The sequence below is a fragment of the Aedes aegypti genome, unplaced genomic scaffold (genome assembly GCF_002204515.2).
Source record: "Aedes aegypti strain LVP_AGWG unplaced genomic scaffold, AaegL5.0 Primary Assembly AGWG_AaegL5_hic_scaff_1419_PBJ_arrow, whole genome shotgun sequence".
Lineage (NCBI taxonomy): Eukaryota > Metazoa > Arthropoda > Insecta > Diptera > Culicidae > Aedes > Aedes aegypti.
Genome location: NW_018734855.1, coordinates 6126 through 25222, shown reverse-complemented (window position 1 = coordinate 25222; position 19097 = coordinate 6126). Strand labels below are relative to the sequence as shown.

The window sequence follows — 19097 nt, the reverse complement described above, 5'->3', positions numbered from 1 at the left end:
TAAACTGTTAGATGACAAAAAGTCAAAATGCACAAAAAGTAACATGGGACAATTATGCGTATAACGGCAGCATTCCCCTTGACCAAAACGTGCGACGATATATTGCGAATCTTTACTTCAATCCGCAGACTGTCCAACCCTTGACCAATACGTGCGACGATAGTTTTGGGCGCGAGAATTTTACGCGTATTTACAGTATTTTCAGCCTTTCATAGCAGACCCTTTTTAGGGAGTGCGTTCACGGCTGTCTATCATGCGACGAGGGATGATGCAATTTTCTGAAAACGGTGAACATAGTTCTTGTACGTCCCCTTGAAGAACCGCCCGCAGCTCTCAAAAAGTGTGGAGTTTTGTTCTGAGCTAGAAGTCAAAAGCCAGTCGTGTAAATAAATATTGCATAAAAATTACGATTATTTTCTAATTTTGCTTCCATCGGCCGAATAAACGAATTCAAAAGCCTTTAAATAGATTCGGCGCACTTTGAGCGTTGTTTTCGCCACACCCAAAAGGTAAGTCAGCTGCCAGCGAAGCTCGAAATCGAAATCTAATTATAGCACCCGATTATGATTGAAGAAAATTTTCTTCCATTTGCAGCGCAGTGAGTGATAAGCGGAAGAGACAAAAATGTCCGATGACGAATCGTTCATAGTGCTCGGCTCGACGCCGACCCCATCCTTGGAGCAATACGTGTCCGGCAACGTCCAACGTCAGGAATCGCTGCCGGGTAAGACGATGGCCACTTCCGCCGCTCAAACCATCTCGAACAATTTCAGTCTGATTCGAGGGGATGAGTCACTGAAATCATTATCTCCGAAATCTGTTCAATCGGTTCAGGGGTCCCCAAGTGGTGTAGCCAGCATGAACGGAAGCAACCCACTGGCGGCCAGTGTCATCATGGGCGAAACCAAGTCCAGCTTGTTCCAAACTTTCCCGAGTCTGATGAATTCCTCGATGCCTCTGGACGAAATTCAAATGCTTCAGCACCTGATGAACGAACACGGTCAGATGAAGGAAAACCTCCAGATGGCCAATGTGGCCATGCGGAAGAACTTCACCAGCATCCAGAAGTGGCAGGAAGAGGTCAAAGCCAAATACGCCCATCAGGTTCGACTGAACGACGAACAAAATGCGATCATCACTCAGCTTAAGGAAGATAACGATAAACTGAAGCAACTTGTCCTCGCCGGAGAGACTCGAGTCGCAGAACAGGACAAACGTGCCGCCGAGCTGAAGATTTCCCTCGAGAAAGCCCTGGACGAAGTCCAGAACCAGAGCCAAGCTGAACGGGCCGCCGCCCAGGCCGAACTGGACGAGCTGAAAAAAGCCCTTTCGGAAAAGGAATCCATCGTGCGGAAATATGGCCCGGGAAATTCGAACGGTTGGAGCTGGAGAAGCAGGAATTTGTGCTGGTTAAACCGAACAAACCGGAAGCGGCTGAGAAGAGGTGCAATTCATCACCAAAGAGGAACACGACCGCCAGATCAAGGTGCTGCAGCGGGAGATGTCCGTCATCGTGGCGAAGAATTTGGAGTTCGAGGACATGGTAAGCTGTCTAGTTTCATGAATACTTTAACCTTCCAGTCGTCGCGCGATTTGCCACCGTCACAACCACCGCCGCTGCTGTTGTGAACGAAAAGCGAGTTTTTTTTTTCAGAATACAACAGCGCGACGACAGTTTGTTCAAGAGTTCATGCAATGATTCCGACATAAATTCCTCTATTCATAATTGGATGACTTTCTCCATGAAATCATTTAGGGATAGCTCTAGAAATGCCTCAGGTTATTTTCTGTCAGCGCTCCTAGCGATATTTATTTGAAGAATCTATTAGGGAATCCTTTCAATAAATCATTTAAGTGCGCTCTAGATATTTCCCACCTTTTTCATTTATCTAATGGATTTATGCTTAGACATGGGCGTAGTCAGAGGGGGGACAGTCGAAATTAAAATCAAGATCAACTTATTGCTACAAAAAGTAAAAATTGTGTTATTTATTTTTCAGCATTCATGTTTATACTTGTTTTAATTATGAATCGTGGTTTACGGCCAACCAGCCGAGTGGAAGTTTAACAACTACCGAAAAGCTAAACATTACATATAATTTGCAATTGGATTAGATGGACAAATTGATGTGAAGATTTGCGAAAAAGTTACACGTCTTCTCAGTGAGAATCGAACTCACGACTCCCCGATCTCTAGTTGGGGCGCGTTAACCACTACGCCATGAGAGGACTCATGAACGCAGAAGTTAACCTGAATTCGATTTCAGCTCAATAATCACGTGGTCCTCTTTCGCAAAGTGCACCTCTTTCGGAAGAATTAGATGCCCATCCAAACACAACGCTTTCTATATATATCCAATGCCTAGCCCGAGAGCGCATTGTTTTTTAGGTATAGGAATAGCACACTACACTAGCCAGCAACTGCGCTGGCTGAGGTTTCTATTGTGTGGGCTTCCAATGGGTCGCGACGTTCTCAAACGACCGGTTACGGAACATGAGTCCGTTGCTCGATAAATACTTGTTTTAATTTTGAATCGTGGTTTACGGCCAACCAGCCGAGTGGAAGTTTAACAACTACCGAAAAGCTAAACATTACATATAATTTGCAATTGGATTAGATGGACAAATTGATGTGAAGATTTGCGAAAAAGTTACACGTCTTCTCAGTGAGAATCGAACTCACGACTCCCCGATCTCTAGTTGGGGCGCGTTAACCACTACGCCATGAGAGGACTCATGAACGCAGAAGTTAACCTGAATTCGATTTCAGCTCAATAATCACGTGGTCCTCTTTCGCAAAGTGCACCTCTTTCGGAAGAATTAGATGCCCATCCAAACACAACGCTTTCTATATATATCCAATGCCTAGCCCGAGAGCGCATTGTTTTTTTAGGTATAGGAATAGCACACTACACTAGCCAGCAACTGCGCTGGCTGAGGTTTCTATTGTGTGGGCTTCCAATGGGTCGCGACGTTCTCAAACGACCGGTTACGGAACATGAGTCCGTTGCTCGATAAATACTTGTTTTAATTTTGAATCGTGGTTTACGGCCAACCAGCCGAGTGGAAGTTTAACAACTACCGAAAAGCTAAACATTACATATAATTTGCAATTGGATTAGATGGACAAATTGATGTGAAGATTTGCGAAAAAGTTACACGTCTTCTCAGTGAGAATCGAACTCACGACTCCCCGATCTCTAGTTGGGGCGCGTTAACCACTACGCCATGAGAGGACTCATGAACGCAGAAGTTAACCTGAATTCGATTTCAGCTCAATAATTCATGTTTATATTAAATTGCGTCTTTATAAACTTTTTGAACAGTTCTTAGAGCTTAACTGAAGTTCAGACTTCTGCCCTGCTAGAAATCAATCAGTCCGCAATGGATCTGGCGAAGAATCTGACAAAAATTGGTTATGAAAATCAAAAAGTTATGTGTCAACAATTCCACGCCATACAAGTCGATTCGCAGTTGCCTCCCTCCATCCTCGGCTGCGGCCTCAATCAATCGGTCATTTAAGAGATACAAAAAAAAACTGTTTTCGGTAATGTTGCTTGAAATTGAATGGTCTACAACTTTGCAGAAGCATGTAGAAGATAATTTCTACAAATAAGAAAGTTAGTTACACAATTTATTTAAAAACGTGGTCCACCCTAAATTTTTCAATAACATCAAACAAAGGGCTTAACTAATACAAACAACTTTGTGGAAGACCGTTTTCGTTTAATGTTTCATTCTACAGCTCAAAATGCATCTTTCCAATCAGAATAAGAAATATCAGGAATGGAGACCCTAGGGTTTTGGTACCGGGAGTACCGGTATCGAAAGTACCGGTATTACCGACCAATTTTGGTACCGAAATACCGGTACTGGAAAGCATTGAGTACCGGTATTTTCGGTACACGGTGTCTTTTTCACCGGCATGGCTCAAATTTGTACCCATGAAAGACAATACCTTCATCTTTCATTTGCTGCTAAAATCAAAATAATCGATCGGGGGAAATTTTTGGTTGTAATATCAATTTTAAATACACCATAATTCAATAAATTTCATAAATTTTGGTGAGGTAAGCTGGTTAAACGGATTTAGATGAAAATTGTACAAAAATCTAGTTTCAATATCTTGTAGATTATACTCTAGACAGCTCTAAACCTGAACAATTTCCGGCATGGGTCCGAGTTGCCCCTCCTGTCCTTTGCTTTCATCGATTGTTGAAATTTGTATTGCTTTTACAACTAAGTATGTCAAACAATCTCGTTTCCAATTTTGGTTTCGTAACTCAAGGGCAATATTCTTTTTTCTGACTTGGTTTAGGGACAAGAAATCGAAAGACAAAAGGTTGGAAGACAAATGGTCGAAAATGCAAAAGGTCAAAAGGACAAAAGGTCGAAAGTGATTTGCATTACGGGAAATTTATTCATATTTTTTTGACCATTTATCCCCTCTTTATTCCTCTCGACCTTTTGCCCTTTCGACCTTATCTAATAAATTTCAGAATATGCAAGTTCACATTTGTGGCCAATGACAGATGCGATATAACATTTCATAAATCCAATATTCTAACGCCAATTGCAATAGCAGTCCAATGTTGACACTATTGTCCGTGTGTCTGTTGTGAGAATTGACAGAACATTGTTTTGTTTGCGATGGAAAAACAAACAGAATTGCTGACAAATATTCCCAGATTAGCCAGGCTAGGGCTGGACATCTTTTAAATAAAGATTAAACATTAATAATAATGCTGAAAATATACATTTCCTTGTTAAATTAATGATAGAAAAAGTGCAAATGAATTCTTTTAAACATCGACAGGTTCCATTTATAACAAATCTACCTGTAAAAGATTGATCGTATGATAGTAACGTTTTGCTTAAAGATCTCAATAAGATGCTGTAATGTTTAGTTTTCGTATAGTTAAAAACATAAATAAATCCAATCAGCTTTGAAAATGTTTTGATGTAGCTTTACGATTTTGCTGCCAACGAAAATAATCGACTCATACAAAGCTTTAACAAAAATCTCATGTGAATCATGAAAGTTTCCGATTTCACTAAAGAGGAGCCAAAAACGGTGTAATTTTGTGCATACAAACTCGTTTGTCATTTATATCCAGCAGATCTCAAGTACTATGTTTCGTATAGCTTTGTTGTGTAAAAAACTTATAAAGTGCCAACTCAAACGCCTTTTGAAGGAAGATTAGGCTTATTGAGAATACAATTAAAATCAATTTTAGTCCAAAACCACGAGGAAAATAGAAATGATTTTTTAAATTTTATCTAGCTTAAACTTTGCTTTTATATTCAATACTTTTACTTTCAGTTGCATTGCAAAAAAAAAAAATAATATGCACTGTTTGCATTTCACTTGGAACTACAGTCAAACCTCCATGAGTCGATATTGAAGGGACCATAGACTCATGGAAATATCGAGCAAAAATATTTTGGAAGCTGTTTCGAGGGACCATCATAGTATTCATGAAATAACGTTTTTAGTATAGTGTCATGAGTCGATATCGAGTCATAGAACATCGACTCATGGAGGTTTGACTGTATGTTGAATAGTTACAAAATAAGTCGAACAATAAAAGATTAATTGACGAAGCTCATTTGATTTTTTTTTAAGAAAATTAGCACTTTTTAGCGGTTTAATAAGCTCACTTATTTGGACTGAATTTATAAAAAAATAACTTACGTGTATCAACCCAATTCCTCCAGAATCGTTAAATAATGACAATTTCAAATCTCCCGAAGTTTTGGAAAGTCGCATCTTTGAACAAAAAAAAAGGAAATTAGAAATACCAGTAAATGTTTAAAAATTTACAAAGTTTACCGGTCTGAAAGCGAGAATCGAACCCACCCCGCTTGACACGAGGTGATTAAATTACTAGCGACATGAAGGCATGAAGCCCACGTGGCCAGATTTTATGATTTAATATGGTATTTTTTTTCAATGTTACATGCACCTTAACTTAAGAGCAACATTAACTCCAGTTTCAATCTTAGGGTATGTTTTGGAACAATAAAAAAAACTGGGGTGAAGTCGTTGAACGGAAATGATTCAGCAGCTCCTATGGTTAGGATTATGGGAATTATCGATTATCGAATCCAAACGGAGCTGCTCATGGTGAATATTTAGCTTCTAGATATAGGGGGACACGGGGCAGTATGGACACCCTAAGGAATATACCTATTTTGACTGTAAAGACATCAATATTATACTGTTTTTTATGTGCACTATGCTTTTTAGAGTTCTTTAGCATTTGTTAAACATGGTTGCATAATTAGGAAAAAAATATTTTGAATTATAAAAAAAGGTTTTGAAAAAGCTTATATTTGGTAGTCGCCATCAAGCTAGCGGGGCAAAGTGGACACCTTAATGTTTATAGAAAAATTGTCCCGCGATCGTTCTCAAACCTCGAAAAAAGAAGTACATATTCAGGAAACCATAGTGACAGCTCACTGTGCTACTGAAACATGATTAAAACCAATTTACGACATTTTTCGTAGAGTTGCTTTTAATATTGCCTCCAGGTTGGTTTTAATCAAGAATTGACGATTTTCAACCGATTTGTGGTTCTGCTTCATAATCATTGCATTGAATGCTAAAATATTTTTGGATAATTTGTGTTTGAAGTTATATTTCTTTCTCTTTGAAGTGTCATCTCTACTTTGTTACCCGGTGTCCATATTGCCCCAACAGTATAAGAAATGTTCATATAAGTTTTTCAATGTCTTAAAGTAATAGAAAAATAATTAATAATTTTTGAATATAGCACAAATAATTGAAGATTCAATCAAGAGCTACATTATCGGTCAACTTGCAGTCATTTGCCTCTGAAACCTTATTTTATGAGGTGTGAATGTTATAATTTTCGAACCAAATAAAATCATGCTCAATTTTTCGATTTAAAATCAATGTTTTAAACATTTTTCTTAGATATTGTTAGAAACTGAGATATTGTTTGCATTGAAAGTGTAAAAGTATTTGCTTATGCAAAGATACAGGGGGTATCCATACTGCCCCCGGTACCCCTATGGATACAAAGAAAGAATTCAGAATATTGAAGCATTTAAAGGTGCTTCAATTATGGCTCAAAGATTGATTGTAATTGTTCGGATTAATTCGTGTATTACGAGTCTGCCAAGTTCAAAGCGACATGTTTGTTAAGACTTAACGATACATGGCCAAAAATCTAGCAACATCCGGAAGTTCCCAGAAGAGCTTTCTCCGTGTGTGAAAGTTTTTTTTTTCAAAAACGCGCATACCTATGGTAGTTGAACATTCAACTTTGAATAAGCTTTGCATCCTATTTTATAAATGAAAAGCAAGGGGATAATTTGAATATAGTCCCATTAATTATTTATTTTGAACGTTGTTCCGAACGCCAGAGGACTCTAAGCTAAACTGCGCACTATGGCCCTCCGAACATTTTGGGGGAATGGTCCCTCCGGAAATCTAGGGGGTTGGTGTCAGGCCCTGCAAGCCAACCGTAAAAACACATCAGCACAGGAACGTCAACGAGAGAATACGGACCGGAACAATCGGCAAAGACCACAGCGACGAAAATGGACTAGCGATTGGAAACTCGGTACGTGGGAACTGCAAATCTCTCAACTTCATTGGAAGTACGCATACTCTCCGAATGTACTGAAGACCCGCGGTTTCGACATCGTAGCGCTGCAAGAAGGTGTGCTGAACAGGAGCATTGGTGCGAACGTTTAGAGGTAATCATACCATCTACCAGAGCTGCGACAAAACACGCAAGCTGGGAACAGCTTTTCATAGTGATGGGTGATATGCAAAGGCGAAAATCGCCAATCGACCACGTCTTGAGCGATGGACGGCACTTCTCCGACATAACCGACGTCAGAACCTATCGTGGCGCTAACATTGACTCCGACCACTATATGGTGATGGTGATACTGCGCCTAAAACTATCCGTCATCAACAATGTACGGTACCGACGCCCACCCTAGGGGTGGGACAGCTTTGCACAGAGCAACACTTTGAACTCAGAGCAAGCTTGAGTTACTCGCATATTGCTCAAAGCAACTAACCAAAGACAAATTAAAGACCCCCATGTCCCTTGCAGTTTGTCTTAAATTTTATGGCTCATAAGGTAATCTAGAATGCCGTTCAAAGTGTACTGCGATCTGTCAAAGTTGGGTACCTTTTGCACTACCGAGGGACCAAAATGCAGTACTAGAAGTGGTACCCAATCTGAGCCCGAGTGGGACGGACCTGCAACTAACGATTGCTTGGTTCTGAATAACAACTGACATCAAGCGTGCATTTGATAAGTCTATTATTCTTCTGAATTGAATTGAATTGAATTAGTTTTCCCTTTCAGACCCCATGGGTTAATTCGACGGTATTCCAAATTTGGATGTCTCGCTGAAAGTAACCAAAACAAATTACTAAAGATCAAAATGCGTCTCCCGTTTTAGAATTATTTTTCACTGCAGCCCACATGTGCAACGCCTGGTGTTGATCTAATATTAGTTGTTCCATGAATACAGGAGGAAATATCCATGATTAAGCTTACATAATGTATTCGTTTCTGAAGATAGTTGCAATAGAGTTGTGCTACTGATTGATAATGGTTAATCGAGAACACATTGAAAACTCTTATCAATTTGTTTCAAAATTTTGGCGCATGTCTCTGTGTGTCATTGAGTCAAGAAAAAACTTTGGGATAGCTTACTAAAATCATAGATTCCATTGAAAGTTGATCATATGAACGATGCTGTAATTGAGGCATCGAATCGTTTAAATTCACATTGGACTTTTGCTATTAGAGAAAGCACATAACACAACAGAAGATTGGCTTGCCAAAGTACAACACCCATTGAGTAGGAAAACGTTTCTTACAAAAAGTGTTCAAGTCTAAAGCGGGACGTATTTTCTTCTCCTATGCAAATCAGTTTTAAATATATGGCTCTGAAAGCATTTTTGGAACAGGTATTTGCTCTTTCCGTTCCAGTGAATGCCTTGGGGCTCGGTTTTTAAACGGGCCTATTGCACAGGCATCAGTAAACTGCAGACTAGCATATCGAAGTTCACAAATTTCACTGCTATATTTAGTGTAACAATGTTTTCCACGGCTTTATAACCGTAATATCCCTACGCGAATCAAGGGGGGAATTTCCTTGTTTTCGTAACACACGAAGACACAACATTGACGGAAAAAGTTTCCACACAATAACGGGTTGCTACTTGGGTTGCTAAGCACATATGAAACAAGCAACGAGAGTTACTCAGAGTTGCTCTGAATCTTACTCAAGAGTTTATCCGAAGGCAAAAGCTGTCCCGCCCCTAGCGCCCACCTCGGTACAATCTAGCGCGATTGAAACAACCGGATGTCGCCAATGCGTACGCGCAGCATCTTGAAGCAGCGTTGCTGGATGAGGGCGAGCTCGATAGGCCCCCTCTTGAGGACTGCTGGAGGACAGTCAAAGCAGCTATTATCGACGCTTGCGAAAGCATTATCGGATATGTGGAACGGAGCTCAAGAAACGATTGGTTCGACGAAGAGTGCCAGGAGGTTTTAGAGGAGAAGAATGCAGCACGGGCTGCAATGCTGCAGCATGGTACGCGGCAAAACGTGGAACAATACAGACTTAAGCTAGGTATGCTATTCAGCTCAAGAAAAGTAAAAATTTCTGCGCAAGAAATGGTCAAGAAATTTTCTACAGTGAGCTCCATTTGAATTGACATTTCTTTTCAGCTGCGTACTGCGATCAAAGAAGAATGCTTTTCTTGACCACTTCTTGCAAGACATTTTCCACGCATCGAGATAGGCGATTACTTTTCTTGTCAACAGCAAACACGGAAACAGCAAACCCGCCTATTGTGGGACAAAAAGCGCCGCCTGAAAGAGGTGGAATGCCAAGAGATGGTGTTGCTGTACCGTTCTCAAGAAACGCGGAAGTTCTATCAGAAGCTCAACGAATCCTGCAAAGGCTTCGTGCCGCGAGCTGAGATGTGGCCGAGATAAGGATGGGAGCATCTTGACGGACGGACGCGAGGTGATCGAAAGGTGGAAGCAGCACTACGATGAACACATGAATGGCGCTGAGAGCACAAGCAATGAAGGTCGGGACAACGGAGGAAATGCCTTCGCCGGTACTGCGGAGGATGGAAACCAAGCAGCCCCCACTTTGAGGGAGGTTAAGGATGCCATTCACCAGCTCAAGAACAATAAAGCTGCTGGTAAGGATGGTATCGGAGCTGAACTCATAAAGATGGGCCCGGAGAGGCTGGCCATTTGTTGCACCTGCTGATAGGCACAATCTGGGAAACAGAACGGCTACCGGAGGAGTGGAAGGAAGGGGTGATATGCCCCATCTACAAGAAAGGTGACAAGTTAGATTGTGAGAAACTTTCGAGCGATCACCATTCTAAAATGCTGCCCACAAAGTATTATCCCAGATCATCTTCCGTCGTATGTCACCTATAGTAAGCGAGTTCGTGGGAAGTTATCAAGCCGGCTTTGTTGACGGCCGATCGACAACGGACCAGATCTTTACTGTATGCAAATCAAGACTAACAATTCAAAAGGCCTCATCTTCAAAAAGTAAACAATGAGAAAAATGCAATCTTGTTTTGTCAAACAATAAATCAAATTTAAATTATGAATTTTAGCATTGTATGTTATTTTATCGTCCAGAAAGTCGATAGATAAACTGATTTGTAGCTATGAATATTCATTACTATCATTTTAGCAAAAAATCCTGCTAAAAAAACGAGTCAAAGGAAATGAGGCTTTTATTTCACCAAAAGCTGTGCAGCCCTTTTCATTTGTGCCCATAGACGCCGGCCGACGCTGATGAGGCCTGTGAGTTGACGCCTTTGTTTACTCTAAAATGTGTTGAGGCCTTCTAGTTGGGGTTTGTTTTTTCATCATCTTCTGATGTGGCCTTTTGAAAATCATTCAAAATTGATGATGAAATAAGAAATTTGAAGTGTAGAAGAGTGTTAAGTTGTGAAGTAAAGTACATGGAGATCCCTACAGCAAGAGAAGATTCGTGCGGTCGATTAAATATGTGATTGATTGAACCCTTCGTTATCCATGAACATTATGTATGTGCTACGCGAGTTTGTCGTCGAGAAAATGTATGGAAATATTGATTCAATTGAAATAATATTGCAATTGAACGTTAATTTTCATGAAATTGAAACCAAATCGTGTTTTTTGTTGATAAATTGTGAAGTACAGACAGGCTGACACAGGTATTATTAGGTAGTATGATACAAAATACATCAGTCTACAGGAACCCGATAATGTTCGCCGTTTAGACAACCACTGTATAAAATAATACAAGGAGCAGTCGCTCTGTAGTATAACTGCATCTACTTAATGAATTTGGAACGTTTTTCGCAATCTACATTGCAATTTTGATTTTTGTTCAACAGGCCTCAACTCGGTTTCCGTCAGATATAGAAATGAGGCCTTTTGGCCGCATTTGCGATGAATATCCTGGTTAGCGGAAAATGAGATGGGGCCTTTTAGAAAAATGTTATTTTTTCAACTTTTATGCATATTTTTAAATGACTTTTGAATGTTTTAGTAAGAATAGGCTCTTATACATTGAAATCAGCAGAAAAACCGATTTGTTTACATTTTGGACTTGAGGCCTTTTCAGTTGTTGGTCTTGAAATCTTACAAAAAATGTCGTGAATACCAAGTCTCAACGCATCATTTTTTCATCGATTTCAAGACGGCATACGATAGTATCGACCTCGTAGAGAAAATCATGGACGAGAACAGCTTTCCGGGAAGCTCACGAGATTGATAAGAGCGACGATGGAAGGTGTGCAAAATTATGTGAAGGTTTCAGGCGAACATTTTAGTTCGTTTGGATCCCGCCGGGGACTACGACAAGGTGATGGGCTTTCGTGCCATCTCGCTAGAAGGTGTCATGCGGAGAGCCGGGTTCAATAACCGAGGTACGATTTTCAAAGATACAGCCAATTTGTTTGCTTCGTGGATGATATGGATATTGTCGGCAAAACATTTGGAACGATGGCAGACCTGTATACCCACCTGAAACGACAAAAGTTGGCCTGGTGGCGAATGCGTCAAAAACAAAGTACATGCTGATAGGCGGAACCGAGCGCGACAGAACCGATAGTTTGTCTAGCGAAATTTGGGGCAAGTGTGCCACCCCTGATTTTTGTAAAAATTACAAACTATTTTTTTTATTTGAGCTTAACAATATGTTCCCTTATAGTCTATAAAACAATGGTCAAAATATGACGCAAATTGCTCTATTTTTCACGTATTTACATCGACTTTTGTGAAAACCATAAAATTTCAGTGATTTTTTATAAGATTTCGTTGTTTCTAAATAGCATGGTTTAGTTTTACATACAAAATCCATTTTGGTTGAAATCTATACTTTTTGGGGCAAGTGTGACACCTATTTGGTAAACAAAAATGGTTGGGGTGAAATTCATAAAAATGTAAACATCATCAACAAAATCATGATAATGAACCAAAATGAGGCACCAGTAGTGGTTTTTGAAGTGTAGAAAAGGAATAGCGAACATTTTTGCTCCCACAATGATTTTTTCTCCAAATATTCGATAATAACATGGTTTTAGGCGTTTTAAGAACTACTTTACTTATTTTCATCAATATTTTACCTTTATTTAGTGCTGATCTAGTGTAATATTATACAGATCCTCCATAATGAAAGAGTAATTCATATATCGCATTGAATGGAGACAAAAAAAAACGATTTTAGTTATTCGAATTGACTATTAGAGAGTTCCACATGCGATGAACCTTGTTATAAAGCATCCCCTCATGACGGTAAACCTAAAAATATTTTTAAAATTGTCAATTAGGCTCTGCTTTCTTAGCAATATTAACAGGAAGTAATGAAAATTTCATTACAAGTAGAATTACATGAATGTTCATTCGATGGCCGTCTTGCCCCATAAGGGTGGCACACTTGCCCCATAGTGTTGAAAATCAGGGTATTTCGGATGATATTTGAGGAGCTCCAAAACTAATACTTTTTGAAAATATTTTCTTTTTAAATGGCACAATGCTTATGAAAAGATGTGAAACTAACATCGTGAGGCTGAATTGGCTTTAGACAAAGTTAGAGAACAATTTGCTTAAGGTGGCACGCTTGCCCCAAATTCCGTTACCTAGAATCCTTGATAACAACGTTAGTCGTGAAATACGGATACGCATCATCAGTGGAAGTCGCGCCTACTATGGGCTCCAGAAGAAGCTGCGATCGAGAAAGATTCACCCCCCGCACCAGATGTACCATGTACGAAACGCTAATAAGACCGGTTGGTTAAATAAAATTATTTTTTTAGCGGCATTCGAAAGGCTATATTGTCGCGCGCCCACTAAATCGGAACGCGCGTGTGGAACACGCGACGTGTTACTCGTTCCCGACATAACTGTCATAATGACATGTGTGGTGCTGCATTCTTACGATGTTTATGAACACAGCGCACTATTCAAATATTAGTCGTGACGCTTTGACATTGAAAAATATATTTAAAACAAAAGTTTTTCCTTATTTCTGTCGGATCCATAATATATTAGATCATAGACAGGCGTCTATTTTTGAAGTGAATTTTCTAAGTTTACAAGTAATACGTTCTCGCAGTTTTTGCACCAAAAATTGCCTAATGTATGGTCTTTCGAATGCCGCTCCAAAAGAAAAAAAAATCGAATCAACTCCATGAGTTACGGGCATCTAAATCTTTCATAGTTTTTCCACTTAATTTGCTTATAGGCTTCAAAATCACAAGAATTACAAACTTGCAATGTTCAGCAAAAATGTGTATCATTACTTCTTCCTACAACTCTTCTAAAGATCACATTCACCGTAAAACTGAAAACAAAAAAATTAAGCCCAAATAACTGAGTTTTGGGTCCACCTAAGATTTCTAAAAAGTTTGCAGAAGAGCGCAGCCACAAATTCCTGTCAAACAAAAAAGTTTAAGTCAATTTTTTACTTAAAGAAGGACCACCCTAATGCAACTTTTTTCTTAGAAGATGCAAACTCTATTACGAATAACTTCTCTGAAGACATCGAATGTTAAAACCAATGAAAACAGACAAAAACTTTTTTTCTGCTAAATTGTAAATTCAGACCAAGACAAACAGACGTCACACTCTCATCATTGTCCATCGACCACCTTTTTAACGGGTCGATTTCAAAAATATGGTAGGTGGCTAATCCACCACTCACACAGCGCTCGCATCGTTTTTGTTTGCGTTTGACGTTTACACACTACCGCCATCTGTTGGCCCCTGTCGGCCAATCACACTAATTTTAGCATTGGGCGTACATGTCCTCGTGACTATGATTTTGATCGAGATTTGTTCTAAGTTTACGTCCTGTTTGTCTGTGTTCAGAACCATTGTGGATTGTTACTCTACGAGTTCTTCTGAAATGCTATAGGAGTTCTGTCAAGAAAATACATACAGATTCATTTCACAGTTTTTTTGAAGAAATTTGTTTAGGGATTTTTACAGAAAACCCCTACAGAATTCTCCTTCAGAAGAACGCCTATTATTATTCCAGCCATTTTTTGTAACGGTTTCTGCATGAATTCATCCCACCGTTTCTCTTGGCAAATGCTCCTAAAAGTTCCTCAAGCGATTGTTCCAAGGAACTATTGTTTTTGTTATGGCTATAACGTCTTGCGACTCAAAGGTAAAGGAGTCTATAGAAGATTTTTGTAAATGATGGAAATGAATAGGTAGTTGGACCCTTCTCCAGTAGAGAAGCTAGGTAGAATACAGGACGCTTCGATGCTTACTGACTTTCAAAAGGCCTGCTCAATTTTCACCAAATTTCAATCTTGTCGCTCCCTTGCGACGCCTATCCAATTCACCTATTCGTTTCCATCATTTGTAAAAAATCTTCTATAAACTGCCTTTACCTTTGAGTCGCATGACCCGCTATAGCCATAACAAAAATAATATAACAATCACGGTCGAAACCTTCTTTTATCTAGTAAGAACGTTTCCTACAGTAATTTATATATAAATTCGACCACGATTTCCTCATGAGATGCCTTCAGATATTTTACCGTGATGCTACCATATTTTTTTTATCCATATTTGTTGATACATATTGGACTATATAATTGCATTTTATGTAATCATGGCTGAAGTAGAATCATTCAAAATATTAGCCAACAAAAATTTCTTTCGCAAAATATGTTTAAAATGTACGCTAGCGAAATTAGGAGCGCGCGCGAAATATGGGTACTTTACGGTACTTAAATTTCATCCATGGATTCTTCAGAAGTTTGATTAAGGTTCCTGATTAGCAAATACTGGGGCATTTATTCGGCCGATAATTTCCGCACAAATTTGTTCAGGGCATTCCGTTTTGTGTTTTTCAAGGCAATCCTTCAAAAAATTCTGTAAAAAATAGATGCAATTCTTCTTTAATAATTGTCATAGAAATTATCTAGAAAATCCTCCGTAGACTTCATCAAGAGTCCTGGAGTTCTTTTCAAGTTCATAAGGAATTTCCTGCGGAAGTTTCATCATTCCTTTAGGAGTACTTCATGGAATTGTTACAGAGAAATCACAACAATAGTTACTGAAAACATCTCTAGATACATCCTTCGATATGTTCTTTGAGAACTTGCTTGGAAAATTGATTGACGAATTTGCGAAGGAAATCCTGCAATCTTAGGAGGAGTATCCGGAGTAATTTCTGAATGTATCCTTACAGAAATTCCTGGTTGAAATCTCAAAGAAATGCTGAGTGACAATTTTGAAAGGAATCATAAGAAATGGATGCATCTCTGGAAATACTGGTTGAATGCTTGAAGATCTCCTAAATGAAAATCTTAGAGCAAATCGTAGGCTATTGATGCAGAATCACTGAATGAATACCTGGAAGACATAGGAATTTATAGCTACATGTCTGAAAAAGTCTTTTGAGGTATTTCTTATACAATTCGTAAGAGAATCACTAAATGAACTTCTTCTGAAAAAATCTTCGGAATATGTACTATCTAAAAGAAAAAATGGACATTAATCTATGATGAAATCCTTGGAGAAAGTAATGCGAGCAGTAATGCCTGTCGGATTTAAAAAAAAAAACTCTTGGGAACATCCTTAACGATCCTTTGATAGATCCCTGTGCGAACTTCGCATTCTGTTCTGTCTCTTTTTGGTTCCTGATTAAACTCTTTTTTTAGGCATAAGTCACTTAGTCGCTACCAGTACTACTTTTGATTATCTCTTATAACTTGATGCACCATTCTACTCCACAGAAAAAGGTTTACATCGATGAGCTGAACTGCCTGCGAGTTAATCTGACCGCTGCGGAGGAAGTTTTTGGCAAAAATCGCGCCCAACTGGATCGCCAGGCCAGAGAAATCGAAACCAAAGACGTCTCGCTGGCGGGAAAACATCCGTGAACTGAAGACCCTGGCCGAGCAGGTGGATGTCCTCACGGCGCAGCTGGACATCTATAAGAACGATTTCGAAGCCGAACGCCACGGCACGGGCCGAGTTGGCCAGCGAAAAGGATCGCGTCCTTACCGACCTGAAGCTTCTCCAGAGGCGTAACCAACAATTGATTGAAGAAGTGCAGAACGGGTAAGGCATAGCAAAGTAAGGTAAGGATGGGCAAGATGGGTCGCCTAAGGAGAAGGTTTCAGCATCTTCCCATACACAAATCGGATTGACCTTTTTTTCTTCCTGAACGTTTCATACACTAATATGGGGTACGAATGGCTTCAAAAAAAAAAAAAAAAAACAAGGTAATCTAAATATCCCCTTTTCCAATTATACGTCAAAACGATTGTAGGGAGCCGGATCCTATTATTGGCACATTTGATTCATTTCGGCAGTGGGGTTTTTTGAAAGCTACCGAGCTCATATTTGGCCTCAATATGCGTCGTATTGAAATACTTCATATTGCAAAGTTTCAGACGATTCAGCCGAAAAAAATCCCCCATGCCAAAGTGAATCATGGAAGTGCCCAAATAGCTCTGCACCGTATGTACTGTATCACGTAAAGAACTTACATTATTCTCGCGGAACATTACTAAAGGACCTATCTAACATTGAGAGGCTCTCTTTGTTTACTTTCTCTTTCATCAATAACTGAGTCACATTAACCACTTCTGTTGCGTTTTTTGTATGAAACGCTAGTCAAGGAAATTGACTTTCGATCTATAATGAAAAACTTCCCAAAATCTTTAGTATTCCACTGTTATAATCGAAAGAGAACGAGAGAGGAGAGAATCTCTCATTTGTACATAGGTCCTTTAGTAATGTTCTGCGAGTATTATTTTTTTACGTGAAAGACACTTCTTCTTCTTCCTGGCGTTACGTCCCCACTGGGACAGAGCCTGCTTTTCAGCTTAGTGTTCTAATGAGCACTTCCACAGTTATTAACTGAGAGCTTACTATGCCAATGACCATTTTTGCATGTGTATATCGTGTGGCAGGTACGAAGATACTCTATACCCAGGGAAGTCGAGAAAATTTCCAACCCGAAAAGATCCTCGACCGGTGGGATTCGAACCCACGACCCTCAGCTTGGTCTTGCTGAATAGCTGCGCGTTTACCGCTATGGCTATCTGGGCCCCGTGAAAGACACGTAAGAGACAATAAACCTAACACATGTCCCTCAAGTAGCTACACGTTTTTCATCTAATACCATCAAAATATATAAAATGCGCTTCAAAATGACACTGAACTATCTTGCCCTTTCTTACACTACAGTTAATTCCAATCATTATAAATGATATATGATATCCATTTTGGAATTCTTCTTTTCCAGAAGAGTGGCCGAGGAGAGGACAACTCGTGCGGCCAACGAATCCCTAGACCGACGCGAACCAACGCCACCTCGAGCCAGCTCAAGTGCCGAGGGTGCCACTGGTGGTGGTGGTGGCGCTGCTCGGGAGGAACAAACCTACGATCGACCGGTCCTGTATTGTCCCCTGTGCAACCAGGGCTACAGAGATTTGGTCACCCTGCCAACACCACGTCGAAGACTGCGTCGGCATCAATTGAATTCAGGTGGCCTTCGTCTGCGGAGTGGTGGGGATTTATTAGGTTTGTGTCATACGATCCATCGGTATCGGTGGATATTCGCTACAAGCGGTCAAGAACTGAGAGGGACTGTTACGGAAGTGTAACGTAGAACGATAGAAGATGACCTTCTAGGATAGAACTCATATGACTTATTACACATTGAACTATGTACTGTATTATCTTAGTATAGGACCTTAGTCAACGGCAATGGGGTGGAGATGACAATTTTCACTTTTTAATCTTATTTTAAACTATGCTGTGTGCCTATAGTTTAACAATGTTTAATTAGTTCTCAAAATCTACGATTTTGTTAAGGAACTTAAATACCTTCTTATATGTGTAATAGATTTCACTTGAAAAATTCAATGCTTTATTTAGTTAGACAAAATTACATTGGAGAAAGCGAAAATTGATATCTCTGACCGAACTGTTGATTTTATTTCAGAATGTTAACCAATAAAAAAGAAATACATATAGCTGATTCGTTATGAATTTTCAATGTTTTTCATTTGCAAACTTGCAATTCCTTTTTTTTACCCGCCCTACAATCTGAATACATAATCCTGACCTGAAAATAATCCTTTCAAATTAATCCCTACATTCCCCCTTAATCCAAGAAAACCCCTAACCTGATATAATCCAGCAGTAATTCGTTACGCAGATGGATATGCCCAAGGTGCAACGAAATCATTCAACGATCGACTCTCCACGTGCCTAGCGAAACATAGGCGATTGTACATGTGTTTTTTATTTCTTTATTAGTATCATTCCAAACATTACATTCATTTCTTATATCTAGGTGTTCAACAACACTATCAGCCTAATTTAACAGAGCTTTCTTCCTGGTAATACAACAGCTAGTCTATATTGGTACAGCATACAACATGGCTGGCCTGAAATTTGTTTGAATATCAAAAGCTTAACAACTACCGAAAATCTAAACATTACATATAGTTTGCAATTGGATTAAATGGACAAATTGATATGAAGTTTTGCGTTGTGTGCTATTTCATTACTGTTCCGTTCTGTGAACAAGAACTT

At 39.5% G+C, this 19097-nt stretch overlaps 1 protein-coding gene across 1 annotated transcript; it reads left to right on the top strand.

Annotated features, from left to right (window-relative positions):
- The first annotated feature begins 292 nt into the window (after positions 1 to 292).
- LOC110680455 (NF-kappa-B essential modulator-like) lies at positions 293 to 18548 on the top strand. Its single transcript, XM_021856259.1, is given in 6 exon segments — positions 293 to 509; positions 574 to 1378; positions 1443 to 1543; positions 16326 to 16505; positions 16507 to 16607; positions 17800 to 18548. Coding segments are annotated over 5 exon segments (1497 nt in total). The 5' UTR covers positions 293 to 509; positions 574 to 624; the 3' UTR covers positions 18161 to 18548.
- Positions 18549 to 19097: the final 549 nt, after the last annotated feature.